Here is a 25,736-nt window from a genome sequence, read left to right as displayed (position 1 = left end):
ATATTGTTTCTCACAGTGCACCAGCATTCTTCTGGTCAGATCCTGGGGATTTATTCACCTTTTGTGCATTTCATGGCATCCACAACCTTCTCTTTTTTATGTTGATATACTCCAGGATATTACTGTTCCCTCACTTGAATCCACCAATTTTTATGTACTTCTCCATTCAAAGTACTGATGAGAAGTAATCATTTGAGACCTCACCCACTTCCCATGCCTTACACATATAGTCAGTGGCCATTTCATTAGATACCTCCTGTATCTAAAAAGTGACCACTGAGGGTAAGTTCAGGTTACACACACAAAATGCTGGTGGAACACAGCAGGCCAGGCAGCATCTATAGGGAGAAGCACTGACGCTGTTTCGGGCCGAGACCCTTCGTCAGGATAGATGCTGCCTGGCCTGCTGTGTTCCACCAGCATTTTGTGTATGTTGTTTGAATTTCCAGCATCTGCAGATTTCCTCGTGTAGGTTCAGGTTCATGGTTTTCTGCTGCTGTAGTACATCCACATCAAGGTTCAATGTGTTGTCCATTCAGGGATGCTGTTCTGCACACCACTGTTGTAACATGTGGCTATTTGAGTTACTGTTGCCTTCCTGTCAACTTAAGCCAGTCTGGCTATTCTTCTCTGAGTTCTCACATTAACAAGGCATTTTCATCCACAGAACTGCCTCTTCCTGATTTTTTTTTTGTTTTTTGCACTTTTTTGTTATAAATTTTGGAGAATGTTGTGTGAGAAAATCCCAAGAGATTAGGAGTTTCTGAGATGCACCAATAATATTCCACCGTCAAAGTTACTTAAATCAAAAGTCTTCCCCATTCTGATGTTTGGTCTGAACAACAATTAAACCTCTTGACCATGCCATCATGCTTTTATGCATTGAACTGCTGCCACATTAGATATGCTGATTAGATATTTGCTTCAAAGTTCAAAGTAAATTTATTATCGTACATACAGAATTTGTCTCCACATTCAACTCTGATATTCACTTTCTTGTGGGCAATAACAGTAAATACACAAAACACAATAGATTCAATGAGAGACTGCACCTAACAGGACAGTCAAACAGCCAGAGTGCAAAAGACAATAAACAAAATGCAAAAAGAAAGAAAAGTAATAATAAAAAAAAATAATAATAATAATAATACCAGACTGAGGTGCAAGCAGTCACTATACTCTGCACCGCCCATCTATAGATGTTTGCCGAAGTTTTAGCTAACATGCTAAATCTTTGCAAACTTCGAAGATAGTAGAGGCTTTTTTCTCAATGGCGTAACCAGCAGATGTACAGGTGTACCTAATAAAGTGAACGCTGAATGTTGATTACCACACTGTTTCTTATGTGGAGTTACTCGCTCCCTAGCCTCCCGTATATACTTAATATAGAGCCTAGAAGAAATGTAAATATACATATTGCAGATGTAGCCTAAATGTATTTGCTGTCTGTTTACATGAACTTTTCAGCTGTTATGTTGATCTTAAGCCCAAAATCACAGTTCACTAATGATCATTGCAATACTTTTTCTCAACCATATATTAGCTCTTGAAAAGAAAGCATGGAAGAGAGTTGTTTTTCAAAATTGCCAGAATGTTCAAACATTCTTCTTAAATATAAGAAGTACATTGTTATATAGCATGCACCCCCCCACCCTCACCCCAAAATATCTGTCTGGTTGTCTTTAGTTTCTGCAGAAATCATCATAACATATGCTAAACTTCCAAGCAAGTCAAAACAACCTGGCTCATGACACGCATTTCTCATTTCCATCTATTAGCTGAAAGAAATTTCTGAAAGCAGCATAACTAAAGTAAATAAAAAGTCAGAAATGAATTCTAACAAGGGTGTAGTTGACTGCTTCCTTTATACCACAGGTATTCATTGCTTTGTGACTCATTTGTTCAATGTGCAATTTAACTTTGCATTAACACAAGACCATAAATGGCAATCAAGTGTGAAACCGTATTCAAAAGAGGAACAGTTAATTTAGTGCATTAATCAATTGTAATGCATAAACCTGTCCTTCATTGTTACTTCAACATAAAAATGTCAATAAATCTTTATTTTCTTCTTTGAATTACAGATTAACAAATTCCATTTGATTTTACAGTATACATCCATAGGAGTACTACTGGCAAGATCAGGATTTAGAGCCTGTATAAAATTGCCTGTGCGAAGGCAGCAACAACTAGTCTTAATACACACCGAGTAAGGGCAATGTTTTGATGGGATTGAGGTGCACACATTTGTTGTCACTGCACGTTCCTAGGCATATGGAAGATATTCCATTATGCTGTCTATCTGTGCCTTGTAAATATTGAGCCAAATTACGGGAATAACTTGAGTCATTTACTGCAGATTACTTAGCTCTTCATTTTTTTTGTTCTAATTGTGTTCCTTGTTTCATTCACGATTTTTTTTGTAAATGGTACTTATATGATGCTATGTGCTTCTAATGTTGCTGTAAATAAATTTTTCTTTGCAGTTGTGCCTACTGTATGACAATGAACTTGACTTATGCCTTTCTATATTCAACCAAGGAATGCTGGCTTTGCATGCTAAGCCAATATTTAATTGTCCATCCCTTGAATGAGAGTAAGTAGCTTTCTTAAATTTCTGCTGTCCTTGAGGTACGGATATATCTACAGTGCTAAAAGGGAGGGGTTTCAAGGAGTTTGACTTAGCAATATTGAAGGAATGATGATATTTTTTCAAATCAGGATGTTGTGTCAATTTCCAGTCAGTGGTGTTTCCATGCTTTTTCTGTCCTTCTTCTTCTAATTGGTAAGGGGCCATGTCTTTGGAAGGCGCTGTCTAAGGAGTCTTGATGAGTTGCTGCATTGCATCCTGTAGATGGTACAAACTGCTGTTGCTGTGTGTTAGTGGTGTACTGGGTGAATGATTGTGGATGAGATGCTATGTAACAAATGGCATTGAACTTCCTGAGTATTGCTAAAGTGCACACATCCAGGGAAGTGAAAAACATTCAAACACACTCCTTTTCTCACTGTTACCATCAGGTAGGAGGTACAGAAGCCTAAAGACGCACACTCAACAATTCAGGAACAGCTTCTTACCCTCTGCCATCCGATTCCTAAATGGACATTGAACCTATCAACACTACCTTACTTTTTAAATATATCCTATTTCTGTTTTTGCATGATTTTTAATCTATTCATTATATGTATACTGTATTTGATTGATTGACTTATTATTATTTTTCTTCTTCTATATTATGTATTGCTTTGAAATGCTGCTGTTAAGTTAATGAATTTCACGACACTCACTGGTGATAATAACCTAATCCTGATTCTGAATCTGATTCTTGAGTATTGTAGATGGTGGACAGGTTTTGGGGAGTTAAGTGTGTTAATTGGCACATGATTCCACAACTTTGTTCCTCCAGGTCAGTTTCTGGTCAATGGTAACCTCTAGGACATAAACTCTGGGGTTTCAGTATCAAATAGTGCCGGGGTGAAAGCTGGATTTTCTCTCATTGGTCATTGTGGTTACCTGCCACTTGTGTAGAGTATATGTTGCTCACTACATGCCAGGCATGGATATTGTCCAGATCTTCCGACATTTGGTTGTGGGATTGTTCCATTTTCTGAGGAGTGATGAATGGTGCTGAACATTATGCAGTCATCAGCAAACATCCCAACGTCTGACCTTACAGTTAAAGGAATGTCATCGATAAAGCAGCTAAAAATGGTTCTGTCTAGGACACCGCTCTGAGAAATTCTTCTCAGAGATGTCTTGTGGCTGAAATAATAGGCCTCCAACCACCAGAACTATATTCCATTGTTAGGAATGTATGTGCTATGTATGACTCCAACCAGTGGCAGTTTCTCCCTGACTTTTCATTGACTTCAGTTTAGCCAGGATTCTTTGATGCAATACTTGATCAAGTGCTGCCTTGATGTCAAGGGCTTTCATGCCAGCTGTAGAATTTAGCACTTTTGTCCATATTTGGACCAAGGTTGTAATGAAGGAAGGAGATGAGTAAAGGAGATGATCAGACTGAGCTTCTGTAAACAGGGTGTTGCTAGGCGAGTGCACACCCTTGTACCATTGATCATCCCTTTCAACACTGCTGATGATGAAGTGTAGACTAATTGGCCAATAACTGACCATGTGAAATTTGTCCCGCTTCCTGTAGAGTGGACATAACCTGGACAATTCTCCACATTGTCAGGTAGACATCTGTGCACAGGTGTAGTACAACAGTTTGACCAAGAGCACAGCAAGTTCTGGAGCTCAACTCTTCAGTATTATTGTTGGGATGTTGTCATATTGCATACAATGCCTTTAGCCATTTAGACCTTAAGACATAGGAGCAGAAATTGAGGCTCCACCATTCCCTCATGGCTGACTTGTTATCTCTCTCATCCTCCCCCATTCTCCTGCCTTCTCTCTATATCCTTTGACACCTTTACTAATCAAGATCTGTTCAACCTCCACTTTAAGTATACCCAATGACTTTGCCTCCACAGCTGGTGATGGGCCAAATGGACTAATTCTGCTGCTTTGTCTTATGGTCAATGAATTCCACAGATTTACCACCCTCTGGCTAAAGAAATTTCTCATCTCTGTCCTAAAGGGAACTCCTATTCTGAGGCTGTGTCCTCTGGTCCTAGATTCCCCCATTATAGGAAATGTGCTCCACATCCATTCTGTCTAATCCTTTCAATTTTCAACAGGTTTTAATGAGATTCTCCCTTTCCCTTCCTTCTTTTAAACTCCAGCAAGTACAGGCTTAGAGCCTCAAATGCTCCTCAGGCATTAACCCTTTCATTCCTGGGGTAATTCTCCTGAACCTCCTATAGACCCCTTCCAATGCCAGCATATGCTTTCTTAGATAAGGAGCCCAAAGCCGCTCATGATACTTCAAGTGCAGTCTGACCAATGCTTTATAAAGCCTTTGTATGAAATCCTTCCTTTTATATTCTAGTCCTCTTGCTAGCATTGCACTTGTCTTCCTTACCACCGATATCATGTGGATTGAATCTATTTGGCTAAAGACAGGCACCTACCATTCTGGGGACCAATGGAGGAGTCCGAAATGGATCACCAATTTGACACTTACGGTCGACGATTCTTTCAGATGCTACATATTTGGGTTTTTTTGCACAGGGAATGGGGATATTGCAGTAGCCTACTCCTCCAGTGAGATGTTTAATTGTCCACCACCATTTACAATTGGATTTGGTAGGACTGTAACATCAGACCTGATCGGTTGGTTATGGGATCACCTAGATCTGTCTTTAAATGTGTTTTATATCAATTGACATGCTAGTAATTCCATTTTGTAGCTTCACCAGGTTGACTCCTCATTCCGAGGTATTGCCTGCACATTTCATTGAACCAGTTTTGATCACCCAGTCAATGGAGTTGTTAGAGCAGGGGATATGCCAGGCCACAAGTTTGCAGATTGTGGTTAAGAATATTGCTGCTGCTGCTGATAACCCATGGCACCTCATGGAAGCCCAGTCCTGGGCTGTTAGATCTGTTCATAATTTGCTCCATTTAGAATGGTAGTGGTAGCATATGATACAGTGAAGTGTATGTTGTCTGTGATTATGGGATTTTGACTTTACAAGGACTGTGCTGTGGATGGTGCTACTGATACCATCATGGCAGATTTATTTGCTCCCAAAAGATTGATGAGGCTAGGATCAAATAAGCTGTGAACACAAGAGATTCTACAGATGATTACTGATGAAGGGTCAAGGACCAAAACATTGTCTATTTATTACCCTCCATGGAAACTGCCTGATTTGCTGAGTTCTTCCAGTATTTTCTGTGTGCTGATTAAGTGGGTTGTCTCATTTTGTTGTATGACATCAGGATCACTCTGCTTTCTGAAGACCATTGTGTGATCACCATTAGATATCTCCAGGCTCCAACCATCTTATTAGAGATAGACACTAACATAAACACAAGAGATTCTGCAGATGCTGAAAATATAGAGCATCTGCTCTTTATGAGATCTACAGTGCCTAAAACTTTTCACCATGAATATTGCTTTCCAACATGGTTCTATTCCTGAAAACGTAGACGGTAAATGGTGCTTAACAACACTGTTGACAACCATCTCAGTCACTTTGCTGATGATTGAAAATAAGCCAAGAGTCCAGTTATCATCAGGATTGCAATTATCTTTCTACTTGCGGATAGCTGACACCTGAACAATGTTCTACTTCTATTCCTGATGAAGGGTTTCGGCCCAAAACGTCATCACACTCCTGATGAAGGGTTTTGACCCAAAACGTCGCCACTACCTCCTCCCATAGATGCTGTCTGGCCTGCTAAGTTCTGCCAGCATTTTGTGTTTTTTGTTCTACTTTGTGTTGGGTAGATGCCAATGTTGCAGTTGTGTTTAAGTATTTCTTGTGGTGTATATCTGGCATTTTTTGGAACTTCAAGTTGCTTATCACTTCAGTTCTCCATCCATTTTCCACTCAGATCTATGAATCTTTGCACCCCCCCTCCCCTCCGCTGCACTGCTCTGAAGAGGTCCCATACTCTGTCTGGTCATGTTGCTGCCTTCAGGTTTATCCTTTGTGACAGAACTGACCAGTTTTGCTGCAAGGTTGTCCATCTATAATATTAATTGATTTTCTCTCTCCGTGAATGTGGGCGGAGATGCTGGACTTTTCCCAGCATCCTTCCTTTGACTTCAGGATCAGAAAACAATCTGCCCTGCAATATACAGCTTTACGTTTCCCTTGGTACATTACTGTTTCCAGTAACCCTAACTGATCAGAAGGTGGATTCGAAAATGTTGGAACCACCTGGGCACCGCTCTCCTTACCCTACCAGGAATATTCTCTCTGTCCTATTAATCCCCTCCCCTCGCCACATTCTCTTTGCAACACATTTGTTTTTACATCTTTCTCAGTTTTGGAGAAGGGACATTTGATGTGAAAGGTAAACTGCTTGTCTTTCTGCAGATGCAGTTTTTAACCTGCTGACAGTTTCCAGCATTCTTAGCCTTTATTTCAGCTTCTGAAACAAGGTCCACTTTGCGAAATGAGAAATACTGCGTTTGAAAGTATTTTTGTGAAGTAGTAAAATTATGCATCATTCAAAAAGTCAAAGTACATTGCAGCAGATACATTTAATAGGAAGCTATCATGTAATAGGTAGAGTCCTTTGGCCCATAAAATCCAGGCCAATTTATGTACACCAATCCAACACTAATCCCATTTTAATCACCTCACATGCCCATTGGCTACTCCTAGTTTCTACCACTCACCCACATACCAGGAGTAATTACAGCAGTCATTTAATTTACAATCTGTATGGTTTTTGGGATGAGGGAGGAAAATGAAGTACTTGGAGGAAACCCAGAGGCTATAGGCAGAATAAGCAAACTCCTCACAGATAGCACCCAAAGTGAGGATCACTGGAGCCAAGAGGCAGCAGCCCCACTCTGCTCTCAGTTTCCTTGGGGATTCTACAAATACAATTACAAGACAAAAATAGGACTTTTGGGATTTTGTTAGTGCTAATGCAGCAGATTCTCCAGACAATGGAGGTTACTCCTATTAATACCCAAGAAAACACTCATTTCAATTTTTCTTAACATATTGTAGCTCAAGTTCAATTCAAGTTGAATTGTCATTCTACCGTACACATGACTACAGTCAAACGAAACAGTGTTCGTCTGGGGTCAAGGTGGGGAACCATCTATCACACACACCATATATATCACATGTAATTATGATAGCAAAAACATACAATTACAAAAAAATTAATATAACCCATATCCCTGAGGGTCATGTCCTATAGATTAATGGTGTGTGGCTATTGTCCTGGATCAAGGGCATCACTGATGGGTGGGGCCAGCCCCTCACCCAGTGTGCAAGCCAGTGTCACACAGCCAGCTTCTGCGTCTCCTTCCTCGGCAGCTGCAACAAGCGACCCCAAGGCGTGAATGAGAGCCTGGTCCGGGGCCACGCAGCTCCCCCGCTGCTGGTCTCACCAATGAGCCAGCGAATTGGACTCTCAGTATTCTACATTACCAAAGTCCAAAAGAGTCTTTCAATCACAACAAAAATGTCCCAAGACAATCACCTGCAGCGTCCATGGGATTGCGCTCTGAGTTTGTGGCTGAAGTTGCACAGAAATCCACCTCCACACTATCCAGCAATTCACTTCTGGGACAGACCTGCAATACTTGATGTTCTTCAAAATCAGCAACGTCTCACAACTGTGACAAAAAAGTGAAGGATGAGCAATTATACCTTTGGTATAATTACAAAATCTTACAAAATCAGTCGTACACTAAATATTCCAGTGAACCCAATAAATATACAAGTGCAAACATACTTCTGTTCCTGGCCCTTGGTGTTTTGAGAAAATACCCAGCCCACAGACCAAACCTGGCCCCTTCAGCACTCTGAGCACCTGCTTCCAGCTGTTCACCCTGTTTGTGGTTGAACCTCATCTCTGATTCTTGAATAATCAGTGATCCAGATGTTGGACCATCAGGATTTCTAAACAATTGGATGCTGGATCACTGAAATTTTACTAGACAAAGATTACATGCGAAAGTAATCTTTTAAATACCAATGAGAAAGTATATACTGCAGATTCTTTTTAATAGTAATACATTTAAAAGTTAAATACAAGTTTGGAAAGGAAGTAATCTTTATTGCAGTAACTAAATAGTTAGTCTATTGGACCATCAAGTTAGTCAAGGACAAATGTAAAATTATAACATTGATAGACAATAAAAAAAAACAGCCTACAGCTTGTTACACTTGAACAGAAACAACCATACAAGTTAACAACATGTGAAATTTAACCATAGCAAAGATAGGGGATAAGCTAGTTTTAACAATGTAGTGATATGTCATGGTAAACAACAACTTAGAAAATTTAAGCTTAAGTTTTTGATATAAACTGTAAAATTATTTCCACAGGCTTTACTTTCAGTGACATACACTCTTATTCCTCAGAAAACAACAAAAAAGGAAAAAATAATCAATGTACTTAATTATAATACCAGTTGCACAAATATTCTGTTAAAATTTATTCAGTGTGAGTATCACCCATATGACTGATACCACAGATTTCAGAGTAATTTCAAATTAAAGCATGCTGATATTTAGACAAATAATCATCCTAATTTACCAAATTAAAAAAAAATACAGATCAGGGCTCAAAGCCAGGACTTCAAAATATATACAGCACAGTACAATAATGAATCTTAAAAACGGATCCAGTTTCTTCAACCATTTTAAAAGTTATTGCTAAAAGCTTTAAGTGTGTTACTCTACATACATGTTGGGGTATTTTGGTGTCTGTGGTCTTGATTGTAAAGCAATATTCTTGGCAACATCAGATAAAGAACAAGTTCATCATCCTTTGCATTACTACAGACACGATCACTTAAAAGATTCTTCTTAAAGAATCTCGACATTAAATTGGTAAAATAACTTTAATCATATAGTTCAAAATAACTTTAAAATATCACAGTCACCTGAAACAAAACCATCATACATTGTTTACTATTATGTACAATATATATTCTCATCATTAAACACGAAGAATACAAGGAACTAAAATTTCTAAAATGCTTAACCTAATTACATCAAATTAACTCAACTGTCCCCTCATAATGCTGAATTCTTTAAATGGAAGGCAATTTCTGACAAAATCTCACATAACAGTAACACTTTCTGGAGATGCTTGAAGAACTACAGTTGAAAAGTCATCTGTGAATTGACTTTTTTCCCAACCTTTGCGTATTTTTCTCAATCTCGTCTTAATGCATGGAAGCAGCAAAATAATTTTCCCAAGGATGACAATGAAAGGTAGAATTAGTGCAAGGACAAAGGTTGGTGGTGTGTAAAACCTGTAGTACTGCTCCTCAAAAGCTCGTTTCCATCCGTAAATCAGGACATGAAAAGCACTGATCAACAGAGCCACAAAACCAAGAGTAGACTAGAAGAGAAAAGAATGGATATACTTAGTAACATCGATTTCCAATTCCTTACAATATTAAATAGTGCATAGATATTCCAATAATATATGCCCTTCCCTTAACTTCCTTTGTCAGCCATGGTCACGTAACCATGCTATTTGAGAACAACAACTTCTGTAGGGCATACCTATCCTGTGCCTTGTGAACTATTCACAGAAACTTCGGTCATCTCTGCACTTCCGGCAATCCACCTGGGCAAGCTCCTCTCTCATGCCACTGTAATTCCTATTATTCTGTTGCAGTATTGATACATCTGACTTATGTTTCTCCCTCTCAAATTGTAGTATGAATTCAATCATATTATAATTACTGCCTCCTAAGGGTTCCTTTACATTGCTCCCTAATAAGATCTGGGTTATTGCACAACACCCAATCTACGATAGCCTTTCCCCAAATAGGCTCAAGCACAAGCTGTTCTAAAAAGCCAGGCGTGCAACAAATTCCCTCTCTTGTGATCCGACACCAACCAGAGTTTCCCTATCCCCTTGCATATTGAAGTCCCCATTACAATTGTGACATTACTCTCATTATATGTCTTTTCCAGCTCTATTTGCAATCTCAAGTCTACATCTTGGCTACCATTTGAAGACCTATATATGATCCCATAATGTTTTTTTTAAAACTACATAACTGCACATGAAATCATTAACTGTAGTATTTAAAGAGTACAAAGTTCATTATTGCTACCAGTTTTCTACTGGTTAAGAATACAATGATGGGGAAGTCATCAATGTAAAGATGACTGAAAAAGGGAGGTGTATTTAGTTAAAATCTACTTATGCTACCAAGGTAGCTATTGTAGATTTCATCACTCTCATTACAAGGAGATGAATGTTAACATAATGTCATGATATGAAGCACTTACGACATTATTATTTGCTTTTTGTTACTATTCTAAACAGAAGAGCAAAACTTTGAACCCTTAGCCATCAGTCCTTAAGTTTCAATTAACCATTTTCCCCCTTGCCTGTTAGAGATCACAGGAACCACCAGGATCTAGTTGCAAACCACCTGCATTTATTAGAATTATGGCTGCTTTCATTCACAGACGGGATTTCTGAGAGGAAAAGGAAGTGTGTACTTATGTATATACAATTGCTGAAGTGCATATGGAAACTACCAAAGGCATTTGCTTGTTTCAACATTCTTTTGACAGAGAAGTAGCAAAAAAAATTGATCATGGTATTGATGAATTGAAAATGCAGGGTTGTGACCGTCTCTGTCCGAGAGGATAGTACTGCATGGTTTAGTACAGTTGTATCATTAATAGTCATGACAAACTTTGCATCAATACTGGTATTCAGGATCCTTCTTAATTTATGACTGTGTAAGGAAATATTTGTATGGTGTAATTTCTTTTTGCAAAGAAGATTCATAAACATTTCTGCTGGAAATCATTAACAAGCAGTAGTTTTAAATTGTTCTAAATGTTACAAAACATTCTTTGTCTTGTAAAGGCTAAGTACTGTCCAAATCAGTGTAAAATTAAGAAATCCAGCAATAAATCTTTAAAAGCAAGAATGTGAGTCATGAACAAACACGAGGAAACATATTAATTCTCTGTGACTTCCGCCACCTCCAAAGGGATCCCACTACCAAGCACATTTTTCCCTCCCTCCCTTTCTGCCTTTCACAGGGATTGCTCCCTACGCGACTCCCTTGTCCACTCGTCCCCCCCACCATCCCTTCCCACTGATCTCCCTCCTGGCACTTATCCTTGTAAACAGAACAAGTGCTACACCTGCCCTTACATTTCCTCCCTCACCACCATTCAAGGCCCCAGGCAGTCCTTCCAGGTGAGGGGATACTTCACCTGTGAGTCGGCTGGTGTGGTATACTTTTATATATTGTTGACTGGGAGACCGTTTCGCCGAACACCTATGCTTGGTCCACCAGAAACAGCAGGATCTCCCAGTGGCCACGCATTTCAATTCCACGTCCCATTCCCATATGTCTATCCATGGCCTCCTCTACTGTCAAAATGAATTCAAACTCAGGTTGGAGGAACAACACCTTATATACCTGCTGGGTTGCTTCCAACCTGATGGCATGAACATTGACTTCTCTAACCTGTTAATGCCCCTCCTCCCCTTCATCCCTGACATATTTAGTTGTTTGCCTGTTCTCCATCTCCCTCTGGTGCTTCCCCCCCCCTTCCTTTCTTTCTCCCGAGGCCTCCAGTCCCATGATCCTTCACCTTCTCCAGCTCTGTATCACTTTCGCCAATCACCTTTCCAGCTCTTAGCTTCATCCCACCCCCTCCTGTCTTATCCTATCATTTCACATTTCCCCCACCCCCCACTACTTTCAAATCCCTTACTATCTTTCCTTTCAGTTAGTCCTGACGAAGGGTCTCGGCCTGAAATGTCAACAGTGCTTCTCCCTATAGATGTTGCCTGGCCTGCTGTGTTCCACCAGCATTTTGTGTGTGTTGTTGTTATGTGAGTCATGAGAATGACTCTCCATTCTAGCATCTATTTTATACCAACGCCAAGGCATCTAGACTGCATAATAAAGGAGTAATGCTAAAGTAAATTCAATTTATCTTTTAATGATAGTGGTGAACAAAGTTAATAATAAAATTATCTTGGATGAACATCAGGCATCTGATCTAAATGAACATTTAATGCACATTATATTCATGAGCAATGCAGCTCCATTTTGATATCAAATGAGTATTTTGACTTCAGAGATGTCTTTAGCTGACATGTGATCTTTGTACAGAATACCTTGCTAATATTTTCTTTATTATAAACTTGTTAATCTTTTCCTTTCCCATCCTCCAAATAAAGGGCCATGATCATTCGCTTAGAAATAATGTGCAGTGATATGAAGCATAGATCATTACCTTTTCACATATGAAAAATATGTTTTCATAGAAAACATAGAAAGATAGAAACCCTACAGCACAATACAAACCATTTGACCCACAAAGTTGTACCGAACATGTACTTACTTAAGAAGTTACCACTGGTTACCCATAGCCCTCTATTTTTCTAAGCTCCATGTACCTATCTAAAAGTCTCTTAAAAGATCCTATCATACCTGGCTTCACCACTGTTGCTGGCAGCCCATTCCACGAACTCACCATTCTTTGAGTAAAAAATTTACCCGTGACATCTCCTCTGTTCCCAATCATCATAAACCTGTGCCCTCGTGTGGCAGCCATTTCAGCCCTGGGAAAAAGCCTCTGACTATCCCCACGATCAATGCCTCTCATCATCTTATGCACCTCTATCAGGTCACCTCTCATCCTCCGATGCTCCAAGGAGAAAAGGCTGAGTTCACTCAACCCATTTTCATAAGGCATGCTTCCCAATCCAGGCAACATCCTTGTAAATCTTTGCACCCTTCCTACATTTTCCACATCCTTCCTGTAATGAGGTGACCAGAACTGAGCACAATACTCCAAGTGGGGTCCAACCAGAGTCCTATATAGTGGCAACATTACCTCTTGAAATCAATTCCACGGTTGATGAAGGCCAATGCACCATATACTTTCTTAACCACAGAGTCAACCTGCACAGCAGTTTTGAGTGTCCTATGGACTCGGACCCCAGGATCCCTCTGATCCTCCACTCTGCCAACAGTCTTACCATTAATACTGTATTCTGTTGTCATATTTGACCTACCAAAATAAACAAACTCACACTTATCTGGGTTGAACTCCATCTGCCACTTCCCAGCCAAGCTGTGCATCCTATCAGTTTCCCGCTGTAACCTCTGACAGCCCTCCACACTATCCACGATACCTCTAACCTTCGTGTCATCAGCAAATTTACTAACCCAGCCATCCAGTTTCTCATCCCGGTCAATTATGAAAATCTCAAAGAGAAGGGGACCCGGAACAGATCCCTGAGGCACAACCACTCTTTGTCTTCTGTGTACAAATCAGTTCTGGATCCACAAAGCAATGTCCCCTTGGATCCCATGCCTCCTTACTTTCTCAATAAGCCTTGCATGGGGTACCTTCTCAAATGCCTTGCTGAAATCCATATACACTGCTCTACCTTCATCAATGTGTTTAGTCCCATATTCAAAAAATTCTATCAGGCTCGTAAGACATGACCTGCCTTTCACAAAGCCATACTGACTATTCCTAATCATATTATGCCTCTCCAAATGTTCATAAATCCTGCCTCTCAGGATCTTTTCCATCAACTTACCAACCACTGAGGTAAGACTCACTGGTCTGTAATTTCCTGGGTTATCTCTACACTCTTTCTTGAATAAGGGAACAGCATCTGCAACCCTCCAATCCTCCAGAATCTCTCCCATCCCCATTGATGATGTAAAGATCATTGCCAGAGGCTCAGCAATCTTCTCACTCGCCTCCCACTGTAGCCTGGGGTAGATCTTTCCAAGTCCCAGTGACTTACCCAACTTGATGCTTTCCAAACGCTCCAACACATCATCTTCCTTAATGTCTACATGCTCAAGCATTTCAGTCCACTGTAAGTCATCCCTACAATCACCAAGGTGTTTTTCCGTAGTGAATACTAAAACAAAGTACTCATTAAGTATCTCTGCTATCCCCTCTGGTTCCATACACACTTTTCCACTGTCACACTTGATTAATCCTATTCTCTCACATCTTATCCTCTTGCTTTTCACATATTTGTAGAATACCTTGGGGTTTCCCTTAATCCTGCTCGCCAAGGCCTTGTCATGGCCCCTTCTGCTCTCCTAATTTCATTCTTAAGCTCCTTCCTCCTAGCCTTATAATTTTCTAGATCGCTACCATTACCTAGTTTTCTGAACCTTTCGTAAGCTTTTCTTTTCTTCTTGACTAGATTTTCAACTGCCTTTGTACACCATGTTTCCTGTACCCTACCATCTTTTCCATCTCATAGGAACGTACCTATGCAGAACGCCATGCAATTATCCCCTGACCATTTGCCGCATTCCTGCTGTACATTTCCCTGAGAACATCTGTTCCCAATTTATGCTCCAAGTCCCTGCCTGATAGCTTCATATTTCCCCTTACTCCAATTAAATGCTTTCCTAACTTGTCTGTTCCTATCCCTCTCCAATGCTATGGTAAATGAGCTAAAATTGTGATCACTATCTCCAAAATGCTTGACCAGGTTCTTTTCCCTATACCAGATCAAGTACAGCCTCTCCCCTTGTAGGCTTATCTACATAGGTGTGTTCAGGAAAGAGGAGCTTGCTGAAGGCAAGAAATGCTCCAATTTTGAATATATATGGTGGGTTCAGACACTTAAAAATGGATGTTCCTGGCTCTTCCTTCTTCCTGGTTCTTGTCCTGTTAATGACAGGACTGGATACGCCAACTCAAAAGAGCCTCAGTCGTGGATTAAATTATGTTTATAGTTTACTGCTTCTGATCTTTAGCATGCATGTAATCCTGTTAAATAGTTTCAGGTCAATACACCATTTTCAGATGTGTGCCTGGTTCAGGTCCTCTAACCTCTCACCATATGTTCAATATAGTTATTGTCTTTAGCCTCCTGATAGGAATGAATTCTTGGTGACAACAAATAAAAGATTTTGATTAGAACCATGTTAAATGGAAAAATATTGTACACTATTCCATTGAAACTGACTCTAATGTAATACATCAGACAAAAATAACCAAAATAGGACGCTGAAGGTTAAACACTACACATTATTTGTGGATATCAAGGGGAAAACATACATGAATAAAGCTGAATTCCCTCCAATTCACTGAATTACTGACTGATGGTATTGAAGTCACCGCTAGGAGCGACAGTAAGCCTAGGCTCATTATCCCAAAGGATATATACATTTCCATTCTCCACACCTCTTCTTCATTCCAGGAATTTTCATTATTGAGATGTACCTAAGAAAAAACACAAACGTTTTTGACAAGAATTTGAGGCCATTAGCAAGACACTTAGATGACACACAAAAAAATAACTTCAGGCATTCCAAGGCTTAAATGAAGAAATTATGGCTCAGTTAAGAACGTACTTTGACACACAACAAAGCAGTCAAGAGAGTGTGGTATGCGGAAGAAGTGTTATCACTTGTGGTTTGTCTTCAGGGCCCTATATGAAATGAGTGAGTAGTCTGAGTTTAAGACCTTTGGTGTATTCAAAACAAGAAAATGCACTTCTTGATTTGGAACTACCGTGGGTTCCAGTTAATTGGACTCATTGAGACCAGTACATTTTGGTCCAATTAAGCAGGAGGCCCAATAAGCTGAAATTTCATGGAAATGGTTAACAAGGTCTAAAAAAAGACAAACAGCTTAACTGAGTAACAAACAAAGTATTTAAATGAAATACAAAACAAATTAGAACACCACCAATATTACTACAGCTCTATAAAACTGTATTAGTTCTTAATGGTCATCAACGGAGGAACTCATTGAGTTTCCACTGCTATATCCTATTGATTGAATGTAATTGAACAAAACCAGCACAGGCACCTAGTGCAGATAATGGACTGCCTTCATAGCCTTCCTACATGAATTAATGTCATTATTCAACAATAAACTTCCTGGCATCCTGTGTAGTCACTAGCCCAGGTTCAATGTCATCCTTATCACTATTCTTGTCGTCATATTCCTTTCCTTAGTGTTTTAATGCAATTCTTTCAACAATTGCGTCCTTTTGGAAGAAAGAAATCTATGGCTGTATTCCATTAGAAAAAATTACTTATAATTTAAGAGATAAATATTGAACATTTCTGAAAATTTGGAGCCCTTATTTACAAAAGACAGGATTAAATATATAGATGCTCTGAAGATGAAACAATTGGTTATTAGGGGAAAGAAATAAATATACATATTAAAGTTATTACGAATTCCATGGAGCATGTGGAGATCTTCCAACAACCAGGCATTCTTTCTTTCTTTCTTTTTTTTTCTTTCTTTCTCTTTTTTTTCTATAGGGCAGTTGGGGGGAGGGGTTAAGGGGAGGGGTTAAGGGTTATATACATTTTTTTTCATACTTTACTTTGTAACTATTTAAAAATGCAATAAAAAAAGTTTTCAAAAAAAACAATTGCATCCTTTAAATTTTCACTTTTACTGTAACATTCAAGATGATTGTTGATACCTTTAAATTCTTCATAGTTCCTAACTTGTTGAAGTAATGAAATAGCTTCATTTTCATTCATGGCTGTTTCCTTCACTTACAAGCCAGAATGCTTGAAACCATAGTGAACAAAACGGTTCTGAGTTGTCTTGCTGCTTGCTTATCACTAGCTCATTGACGATCTGTACTGCCTGTAAAAGGTTAACCGTTGCACTCACTTCCTTGGATGTTGAAGAAGAGGTCAGTAGACATGCTTCAATTGCTATGAGAATGTGGTTTAATGAACTTTCCATAATAGCTTTAATTTTTTTTAATGATTCCCATATGCATTGGCTGCCCCAAAATTGTTGTATTGGCAGGCAGAAATTCCAGCTGGATGTTTCTCAAACATATGGAGTGCTGCACCATTGTCAACAAACGGAAGAATTTTGCTTGATTTCCACAGTAGGTCCATATCCCAAACCATCAGTCATTTCTTAAAAATTTCAGAAGCCACCCATGCATTCTTGATAGCATAGTACTCTACTGGTAAACTACTCATTCTAAGCCACTTAAAGCTTTGAGATTTAATGTTTTTCCCAATAATCCACAATTTCATTTTATCAGTTCCTGACATATTTGAACAACACAATTATTTTATCTACTGCTTTTTTTTTTAACCTGAGTGTTGCGTGCTTGTAGCAAATTGAATGATATGGCCAGCATGGAACAACAAAAAGGTCTGTTTCATTAGCATTGTAGATATGAGGGGTAATTGATAAGTTCGTGGCCTAAGGTAGAAGGAGATGACTTGTGCAGGTCAACTCCTTGAGTGCAAATGCAGAAAGTTTGAAGTTAATAACGTTAGGCCATAAACTTATCAATCACATCATGCTATGGATCACTTCTGGAGGTCCAAGACGCCGACTTCTACAAAGAAGGGATCCATAAGCTCCACAACCGCTGGACTAAGTGTGCAAATGTATGAAAAACAAATGTGCTAGGTTTTCTAAAATCGACTCCTTCTACCTTAGGCCACAAACTTATCAATCACCCCTCGTACATCTGCACAAAGTTTTTGAAGCAAGCCATGGAGTTTTGTAAATCTCCATGCGTCTGTACTCCCTTTCTTGAATTTCATGTGGTGCCCACATTTCCATCAAGCCACCAACAGTCTGTTGCATTCAAGTTTTCATGCCGTGGCAACTCAGCTAGCCCAACTGACTTGTTTTTTTTTTAAAAAAAGACATTGGTCCACTGACACACACGCTCACCTCATCCAGTTACAATGAAAAACCGTTGACAGAGGGCCTCTTCAACATCTGGTAGGTGGCTTTTAACATGATCCAGTAGGCCAGTGTCAGATCTTTTCACGGCATCTTGGCAAGGTCTCAGAACTTTTTTTAAAGTCAAATTTTAAAAAAAAAGTAGCTGCCTTTTGATTCGACACCCATTGGCCCAAATGGATAATAACATAAGCACATACAAATGATGCAAATGTTCACTCCAAGCACAATGTAGTGTCCAGTAGCCACACAAGTGCAAATGACTGACAGTCTCCTACCCCAATAAAGCAGCGCAGTGTCCCAAATAAACAAAGGACCTCCTGCTACGTTCTTGATTCGTTTTTTCGTTAAGAGTTGTCCAAAATAAGTGGCTGCCCTGATTAAACAATAGACCAATTAACCAGAATCCACTATAACTGCAAATCTCTTCGAAGTCAATGATTGTTGTGGAAAACAAAAAATGCATTAAGGTTAGGTTGACTATGCATTAAGCTGCTGAGACTAGAGAGCAGCATTCTTGATTCTGTATCCAAATAGGGAATAGTTGCCATCAATAAAGATGACATGGCTCCCTAAAATGGAAAACTATCATTCCTCTGAGAGAATAATTTTCCAACTTCACAATCACATAAAAGCAACATGAAACTTTAATAATACTGTACTCTTGTTTACCATTGTATTTTTAGAGTTCCTGATCAGCTCATAGGAAAAACAAGTCTGCAGGAAGTCTAATTAAACAGATTGGAAAACATAGGCCATGAGTTAAGCAGGTAAATAACGTAGATAGGAACTCAGATGGGAAATTGGCCTTTATTATTCAGGACATCAAATATGGAAGTGGGTAGACTATGCTCCCTTTTTTAAACCATGGTAAACTTCAGCTGGAGTACTGTGAGCAGTACTGGTTATTGAAGCAGAGAAAGGGTGTAATAGCACTGGAGAGGGTGCAGAGGAGATTTACCAGAATATTGTTTAGAATAGATCAGTTCAGTTAGAAAGGAGCGGAAAATAATTGTTGAACCGGAATCAGGTCAGCCATTCGGCCCATCTAGTCTGCTCCACCATTTAATCATGGGCTGATCCAATTCTTCCAATCATCCCCACCCCCCTGCTTTCACCCCATTTTGTGTGTTCCCAGAGTAGAGAGATTTGGGTACTTGGGTTGGGGTCTGTCCGTGCTGTGAAATTGGTACGGGGGCCAGGTTGCCGAGCCATTCGCGTAGTCTGTCCAGGACTGCTGCTGGTTCTTCCTCTTGCCCCCTTGGGGCTGGTATGAACTCTCCTGGGATGGCCAGGGGTGCACCGTGCAGGTTTGCAAAGTCCTGTATGTGCGGCACGGGGTAGCAGTCTGGAGTTGTAGCCTCGTTCAGTCTGCGGTAGTCGCTGCATGGTCTCCAAACCCCAGCTGCTTTGGGCACCATGTACAGGGGGGAGGCCCCTGGGCTGTCGGACCCAATTCCTCCATCCCCTTGAACTCCTCCTTCGCCAAGCGGAGCTTTTCCGGGGGGGGGGGCCTTCGTGCGCGGGCGTGGAGGGGTGGTCTCTGGGTCGGAATGTGGTGCTGTACTGAGTGTCTGGGCATGGCTGCCGTGAACCGTGGTGCCAGAATTGATGAGAAGTCCTCCAGGATTCTTGTGAATTCGTTGTCAGACATCGTGATGGAGTCCAGGTGTGGGGCCGGCAACTTGGCTTCACCCAGGGAGAAAGTCTGGAAAGACTCGGCATGTACCAGTCTTTTCCCTTGCAAGTCGACCGCAAGCTGTGAGCTCGCAAGAAGTCCGCCCCCAGGAGTGGTTGGGCCACGGCGGCCAGTGTGAAGTCCCACGTGAACCGGCTGGTGCCGAACTGCAGCTGCACTGTGCGGGTGCCATAGGTCCATATCATGCTGCCATTTACGGCCCTCAGGGTGGGTCCTGGCTTCCTGTTGCGGGTGTCGTACCCCGTTGGGGGCAAGACGCTGATTTCTGCTCCGGTGTCGACCAAGAAGCGGCGTCCCAACTGTTTGTCCCAGACGTACAAGAGGCGGTCCTGGTGGCCAGCCGCCATAGTCATTAGAGGCAGCTGGCCCTGGCCCTTGCAGGGCAGGCGACAACGGCAGGCTTTAGTACCCCACTGCTGCTGGTAGAAACACCACTGTTCATTGTCCTCTTCACTCCTGCCTCTGTGTTGTGTGCACCCCCCTGCTGGGCCTGGTCTGGTCCGCTGTTGGGCATGTGGCCTGGTAATCTGACTGACGGACGCCACACTCTCCCTCTTGGCTTTCCACAGCACGTCTGCCCGGGCCGCCACTTTCTTGGGGGGGGGGGCGGGGGAGGGTCGCTGAAATCTGCGTCGGCCAGCAGCAGATGTATGTCCTTGGGCAGTTGCTCTAGGAACGCTTGCTCCAACATGAGGCAGGGCTTCTGTCCATCAGCCAGGGCCAGCATCTCCTTCATCAATGCTGACGGCAGTCTGTCTCCCAAACTGTCCAGGTGAAGCAGGTGGGCACCCCGCTCATGCTGTGAGAGGTCAAAGGTCTCAATGAGCAGCACTTTGAATGCTTCATATTTGCCTTCTTCCGCGGGTGACTATATGAAATCCGCAACCTGGTCAAGGGCACTCACCACGTGGTAGTAACGTGTGGAATCAGAGGATATCTGCCGAATCTGGAACTGGGCTTCTGCTTGGCTAAACCACATGCGTGGTCGCAGCGTCCAGAAAGTCGGCAGTTTTAGCGAAACTGCGTGAACAGATGAAGAGTTGGTCATCTTTGGTCCAAATCCCGTTTGGACTGTCGGGGTCACCAATGTAGCGATGTGCTACACACAGCGCTGAAATAACGATATGCAGTCGGTAAGTCATTTCGACACTAGTTTATTCAAACTTCGCGGCGCTGGCATTTAATCCCTAGCCCCCGCTCTCTCCGGGCGGAAATGACATCAGAGGTGCATTACCATAGTCTCCCCCGTGCGCGGGCTATTTGTAATCTGGTTCACCTGCACAGAAAGTGGGTCGCCACAACGTAATATTTATTAGAATGCCGAAATTTAGGTTAAAATAAAAGCAGATAAATAAAAAGGCCAAAAACCACAGATGTTGAAATCTTTGGCTGGAACCATGAACTCAGCTTCTCTTTCCACAAAAGCTGTGGCAAGTTGTTCAGCAAATTTTGATGTTATATCAGATTTACAGAATTAACTCCACTGCCCCCCCCCCCAAAACACTTTATCATTCACAGATGGTGGAAAACCTGAAATACACAGAAACTCTTGAAATTACTCGAGGCCACACAACATTGACAGAGAGAAAAAACATTGACTTTACAAATAGATGAGTTTGGTTATTTAAAGTTGTTGAATTCAGTGTCGAGTGCCAAGATGTGTAACATGCCTTGTTACAAAGTGCTCTGTTCTGTGCTTCATCAGCAGGTTTCATTTGGTTAACTTAGATATTACAGCTGACCTTGTTCCCCTGAAGCAAGGCTCAAAAACTATAATTACAGTTTTACAGGTTTGTTCTTGGTGCAGAGTTGGTCCTTCTGGAAAGTGATCATGCGCATTTTTCAGCTGAAAAAATCAACAGAGTTTGGGCAGGAACTGGCATCTCTGTTGTTGCTCTGCCCAGACAGAGAAGGAGGTGAGAGAAGAGATATAGAAAATAGATGAAATGCAGTTAATGACTTTGTCCACTAAAGTAGAGAGTTCAATGTCCAGACTCAAATATTTCAACTTTGGATAACTTACCTTTACTTTATTTCTAGCTCTAACAGAATCAGCCAGTTCTGTCCGTCACCATTTTGGCTTTTTATTACCATTTTCAATTTGTATACAGTCGGCCCTCCTTATCCGCGAGGGATTGGTTCCGGGACCCCTCGCGGATACCAATATTCGCAGATGCTCAAGTCTCTTTTTCAACCTGTCTCAATATGGTGGACCTTAGGACCCAGCGGAACCCAAGACCTTAATTAACCTGTCTCAGTGTGGCGGACATTAGGACCCAGTGGCAGAGATCTGAATCTGCAGTGTTTCTGTTCACAAAAATACTCAATAACGATTGAAAATAAAGTGAAAATAATGAAGGGATCGGAAAGAGGTGAAACGCCATCGGTCACTGGAAAAGTGTTAGGCTACGTCAGTCAACGATCGGAACAATTTTAAAGGATAAAGTGAGAAAGGCTGTGCCCCAATGAAAGCTACAATTATTACTAAGCAACGCAGTGGTTTAATTATTGGGTTTTGGGTTTTTGATCCTCCACATCAACCTGGCACAGTGGAGAGTGCGCTCGGAAGTGGTCTGTCACTGGATCGAACTCGGGAACTTCCCGAGCCCGGTGCTGAAACATACGTTCTTAAGTGTTTTATATGCATAGAAAGGTAAAATATATACCTTATACGAATGCAAACGTTTGACTAACTGATACTAAATAATACCAGATGTAGTTGTTCTGACTTACATAGTAAGAGAACTTCCGATTTTTTTCAATCCCGATGCACAATAACCCACGCACGTCCTCCCGTATACTTTAAATCATCTCTAGATTACTTATAATACCCAATACAATGTAAATGCTATGTAAAATAGTTGTTATACTGCATTGTTTAGAGAATAATGACAAGAAAAAAAGTCTGTACATGCTCGAACAACAAGTGCTGGAAGAGCACTTCCGGGTCTTTGCGATTTGGGGTTGGTTGAATTTGCGGATAAAGAGGGCTGACTGTAGTGTGGCCTGCTGGGCATGTTCCACAGCCTTGTCATTTACACATTAAATAGTTAGAGCCACATGCCACATAACTGGAATTTTAATTGATATCCTAATCACTCCATTAATCCAATTGGTCTCCTATCGAACAATCCCTTTGTTCTAGCCATCACTTCCCCAACTTCTTTGCTACTGAAATCCAACACGTTTTCCCTCTTTTCTAGAGTGACAAACAGAAACATTAATTCTTTTGTATTCCACAGATGCTGTGTCCTTATCTATTGTTTTCCATTGTAACTTATATACATCCAGAAGAGGTTCACCAGGAAGTTGCCTGGATTAGGGAGTTATTAGATGCCAAAGGAGGCTGGAGAAACTTTAACAGTTTTCTCTGAAGTGTAGGAGGCTGAGGAGGCCTGATGGGAGTTATATACAGGCTTCCAAATAACAGTCAGAATGTGGGGTACATATTACAATGAGAGATAGACAAGTCATCTAAAAAGGGCATGCTACATAGTTTCAGGGGATTTCTGGTTAGAGAAAATCAGGTTAGTGCTGGATCCCAAGGGAGGGAATTTGTAGAATATTTATGAGCTGTCTTTTTAGAGCAGCTTGTGCTTGAGGCCACTAGCAAAAAGGTAATTTTCAATTACATGTTGTGTAATGAACCAGATTTGATTAGGGAACTTATGATAAAAGGAACCCTTAAGAGCCAGTGACCATAGCATGATATGGTTCTCCCTGCAGATTGAGAGGGAGAAGCTAAAATCAGATATATTAGTGTTACAGTTGTTTAAGGGAACTACAGAGGCATTAGAAGAGAACTGGCCAAAATTAGTTCAAAGGGGACATCCAGCTGGGATGAAGGCAGAACAGCAGTGGCTGGAGTTTCTGGGAGCAAGCCAGAAGGTGCAGGACGATTAAACCCAAAGAAGTTGCAGTATTCTAAACAGAGGATGAGGCAGTTGCGGCTGACAAAGGAAGTCAAAGACAACACAAAAGCATAAGAGAGGGCATATAATATAGCAAAAATTAGTGAGAAGCTTTTAAAAAAACAACACAAAAAACTAAAAAAAGCAATAAGGTTAGAAAAGAAGAATCAGGTTTATTATCATCTGCATGTGTTGTGAAATTTGTTAACTTAGCAGCAGTAGTTCAATGCAAAACATAATACAGAAGAAAAAATAAAATAATATAACCATGTAACAATTACAGCACGGAAACAGGCCATCTCGGCCCTTCTAGTCTGTGACGAACGCTTATTCTCACCGAGTCCCACTGACCCGCACTCAGCCCATAACCCTCCATTCCTTTCCTGTCCATATACCTACCCAATTTTACTTTAAATGACAATATCAAACCTGCCTCTACCACTTCTACTGGAAGCTCATTCCACACAGCTATCACTCAATGAGTAAAGAAGTTCCCCCTTGTGTTACCCCTAAACTTTTGCCCCTTAACTCTCAACTCATGTACTCTTGTTTAAATCTCCCCTACTCTCAATAGAAAAAGCCTATCCACGTCAACTCTGTCTCTCCCCCTCATAACTTTAAGAATCTCTATCAAGTCCCCACTCAACCTTCTACGCTCCAAAGAATAAAGACCTAACTCGTTCAACCTTTCTCTGTAACTTAGGTGCTGAAACCCAGGTAACATTCTAGTAAATCTCCTCTGTACTCTCGCTATTCTGTTGACATCTTTATCTTAATCTCCCTAATCAAATCTGATTCATGACCCAGCACCCAATCCGAACATGAGGAAATCTGTAGATGCTGGAAATTCAAGCAGCACACACAAAATGCTGGTGGACAAAATGCCAGTCCTGACAAAGGGTCTCGGCCTGAAACGTCAAAAGTGCTTCTTTCCTATAGATGCTGCCTGGCCTGCTGTGTTCCACCAGAATTTTGTGTGTTACGCAATCCAAAATTGCCTTTCCCGTTTTGGATTCAAACACAAGCTGCTCTAAAAAGCCATCTTGTAGGCTTCCTACAAGTTCCCTTCCTTGGGATCCAGCACCAACCTTATTTTCCCAGTCTACAAGCATATAATTATTTAACAATTACAGCACGGAAGCAGGCCATCTCGGCCCTTCTAGTCTGTGCTGAACACTTACTCTCACCTAGTCCCATAACCCTCCATTCCTTTCCTGTCCATATACCTATCCAATTTTACTTTAAATGACGACACCGAACCTGCCTCTACCATTTCTACTGGAAGCTCATTCCACACAGCTACCACTCTCTGAGTAAAGAAATACCCCCTCGTGTTACCCTGAAACTTTTGCCCCCTAACTCTCAACTCATGTCCTCTTGTTTGAATTTCCCCTGCTCTCAATGGAAAAAAACCTATCCACATTAACTCTAATAAATTAACTCTATCCCCCTCATAATTTTAAATACCTCTATCAAGTCCCCCCTCAACCTTCTAAGCTCCAAAGAATAAAAACCTAACTTGTTCAACCTCTCTCTGTTACTTAGGTGCTGAAACCCAGGTAACGTTCTAGTAAATCTCCTCTGTACTCTCGCTATTCTGTTGACATCTTTCCTATAATTCGGTGACCAGAAATGTACACAATACTCCAAATTTGGCCTCACTAATGCCTGGTACAATTTTAATATTACATCCCAACTCTTATACTCAATGCTCTGATTTATAAAGGCCAACATACCAAAAGCTTTCTTCACCACCCTATTAATAATAAAGTAATCAATTACAGTATACCTATATTGAATAGATTAAAAAATGGTGCAAAAAAAAAGCAAAAATAATATGT

At 40.9% G+C, this 25,736-nt stretch overlaps 1 protein-coding gene across 4 annotated transcripts in view; it reads right to left on the bottom strand.

Moving 5' to 3' along the window:
* Positions 1-8,590: 8,590 nt before the first annotated feature.
* LOC132395495 (metalloreductase STEAP2-like) overlaps positions 8,591-25,736 on the bottom strand; it is a 55,669-nt gene continuing 38,523 nt past the window's right edge. For all 4 annotated transcript variants that reach the window (XM_059972199.1, XM_059972198.1, XM_059972200.1 and 1 more), the window contains 2 exons: positions 15,655-15,819; positions 8,591-9,955 (listed from right to left, as the gene is read on the bottom strand). In XM_059972199.1, coding sequence (XP_059828182.1) covers positions 9,671-9,955; positions 15,655-15,819 — 450 coding nt within the window. In that variant the 3' untranslated portion in view covers positions 8,591-9,670. The remainder of the gene's footprint in view (positions 9,956-15,654; positions 15,820-25,736) is intronic.

The sequence above is a fragment of the Hypanus sabinus genome, chromosome 6, assembly GCF_030144855.1.
Source record: "Hypanus sabinus isolate sHypSab1 chromosome 6, sHypSab1.hap1, whole genome shotgun sequence".
In the NCBI taxonomy this organism is placed as follows: Eukaryota; Metazoa; Chordata; class Chondrichthyes; order Myliobatiformes; family Dasyatidae; genus Hypanus; species Hypanus sabinus.
Note: the sequence above shows the minus strand (reverse complement) of the source record. Positions and strands in the feature narration are given on the sequence as shown.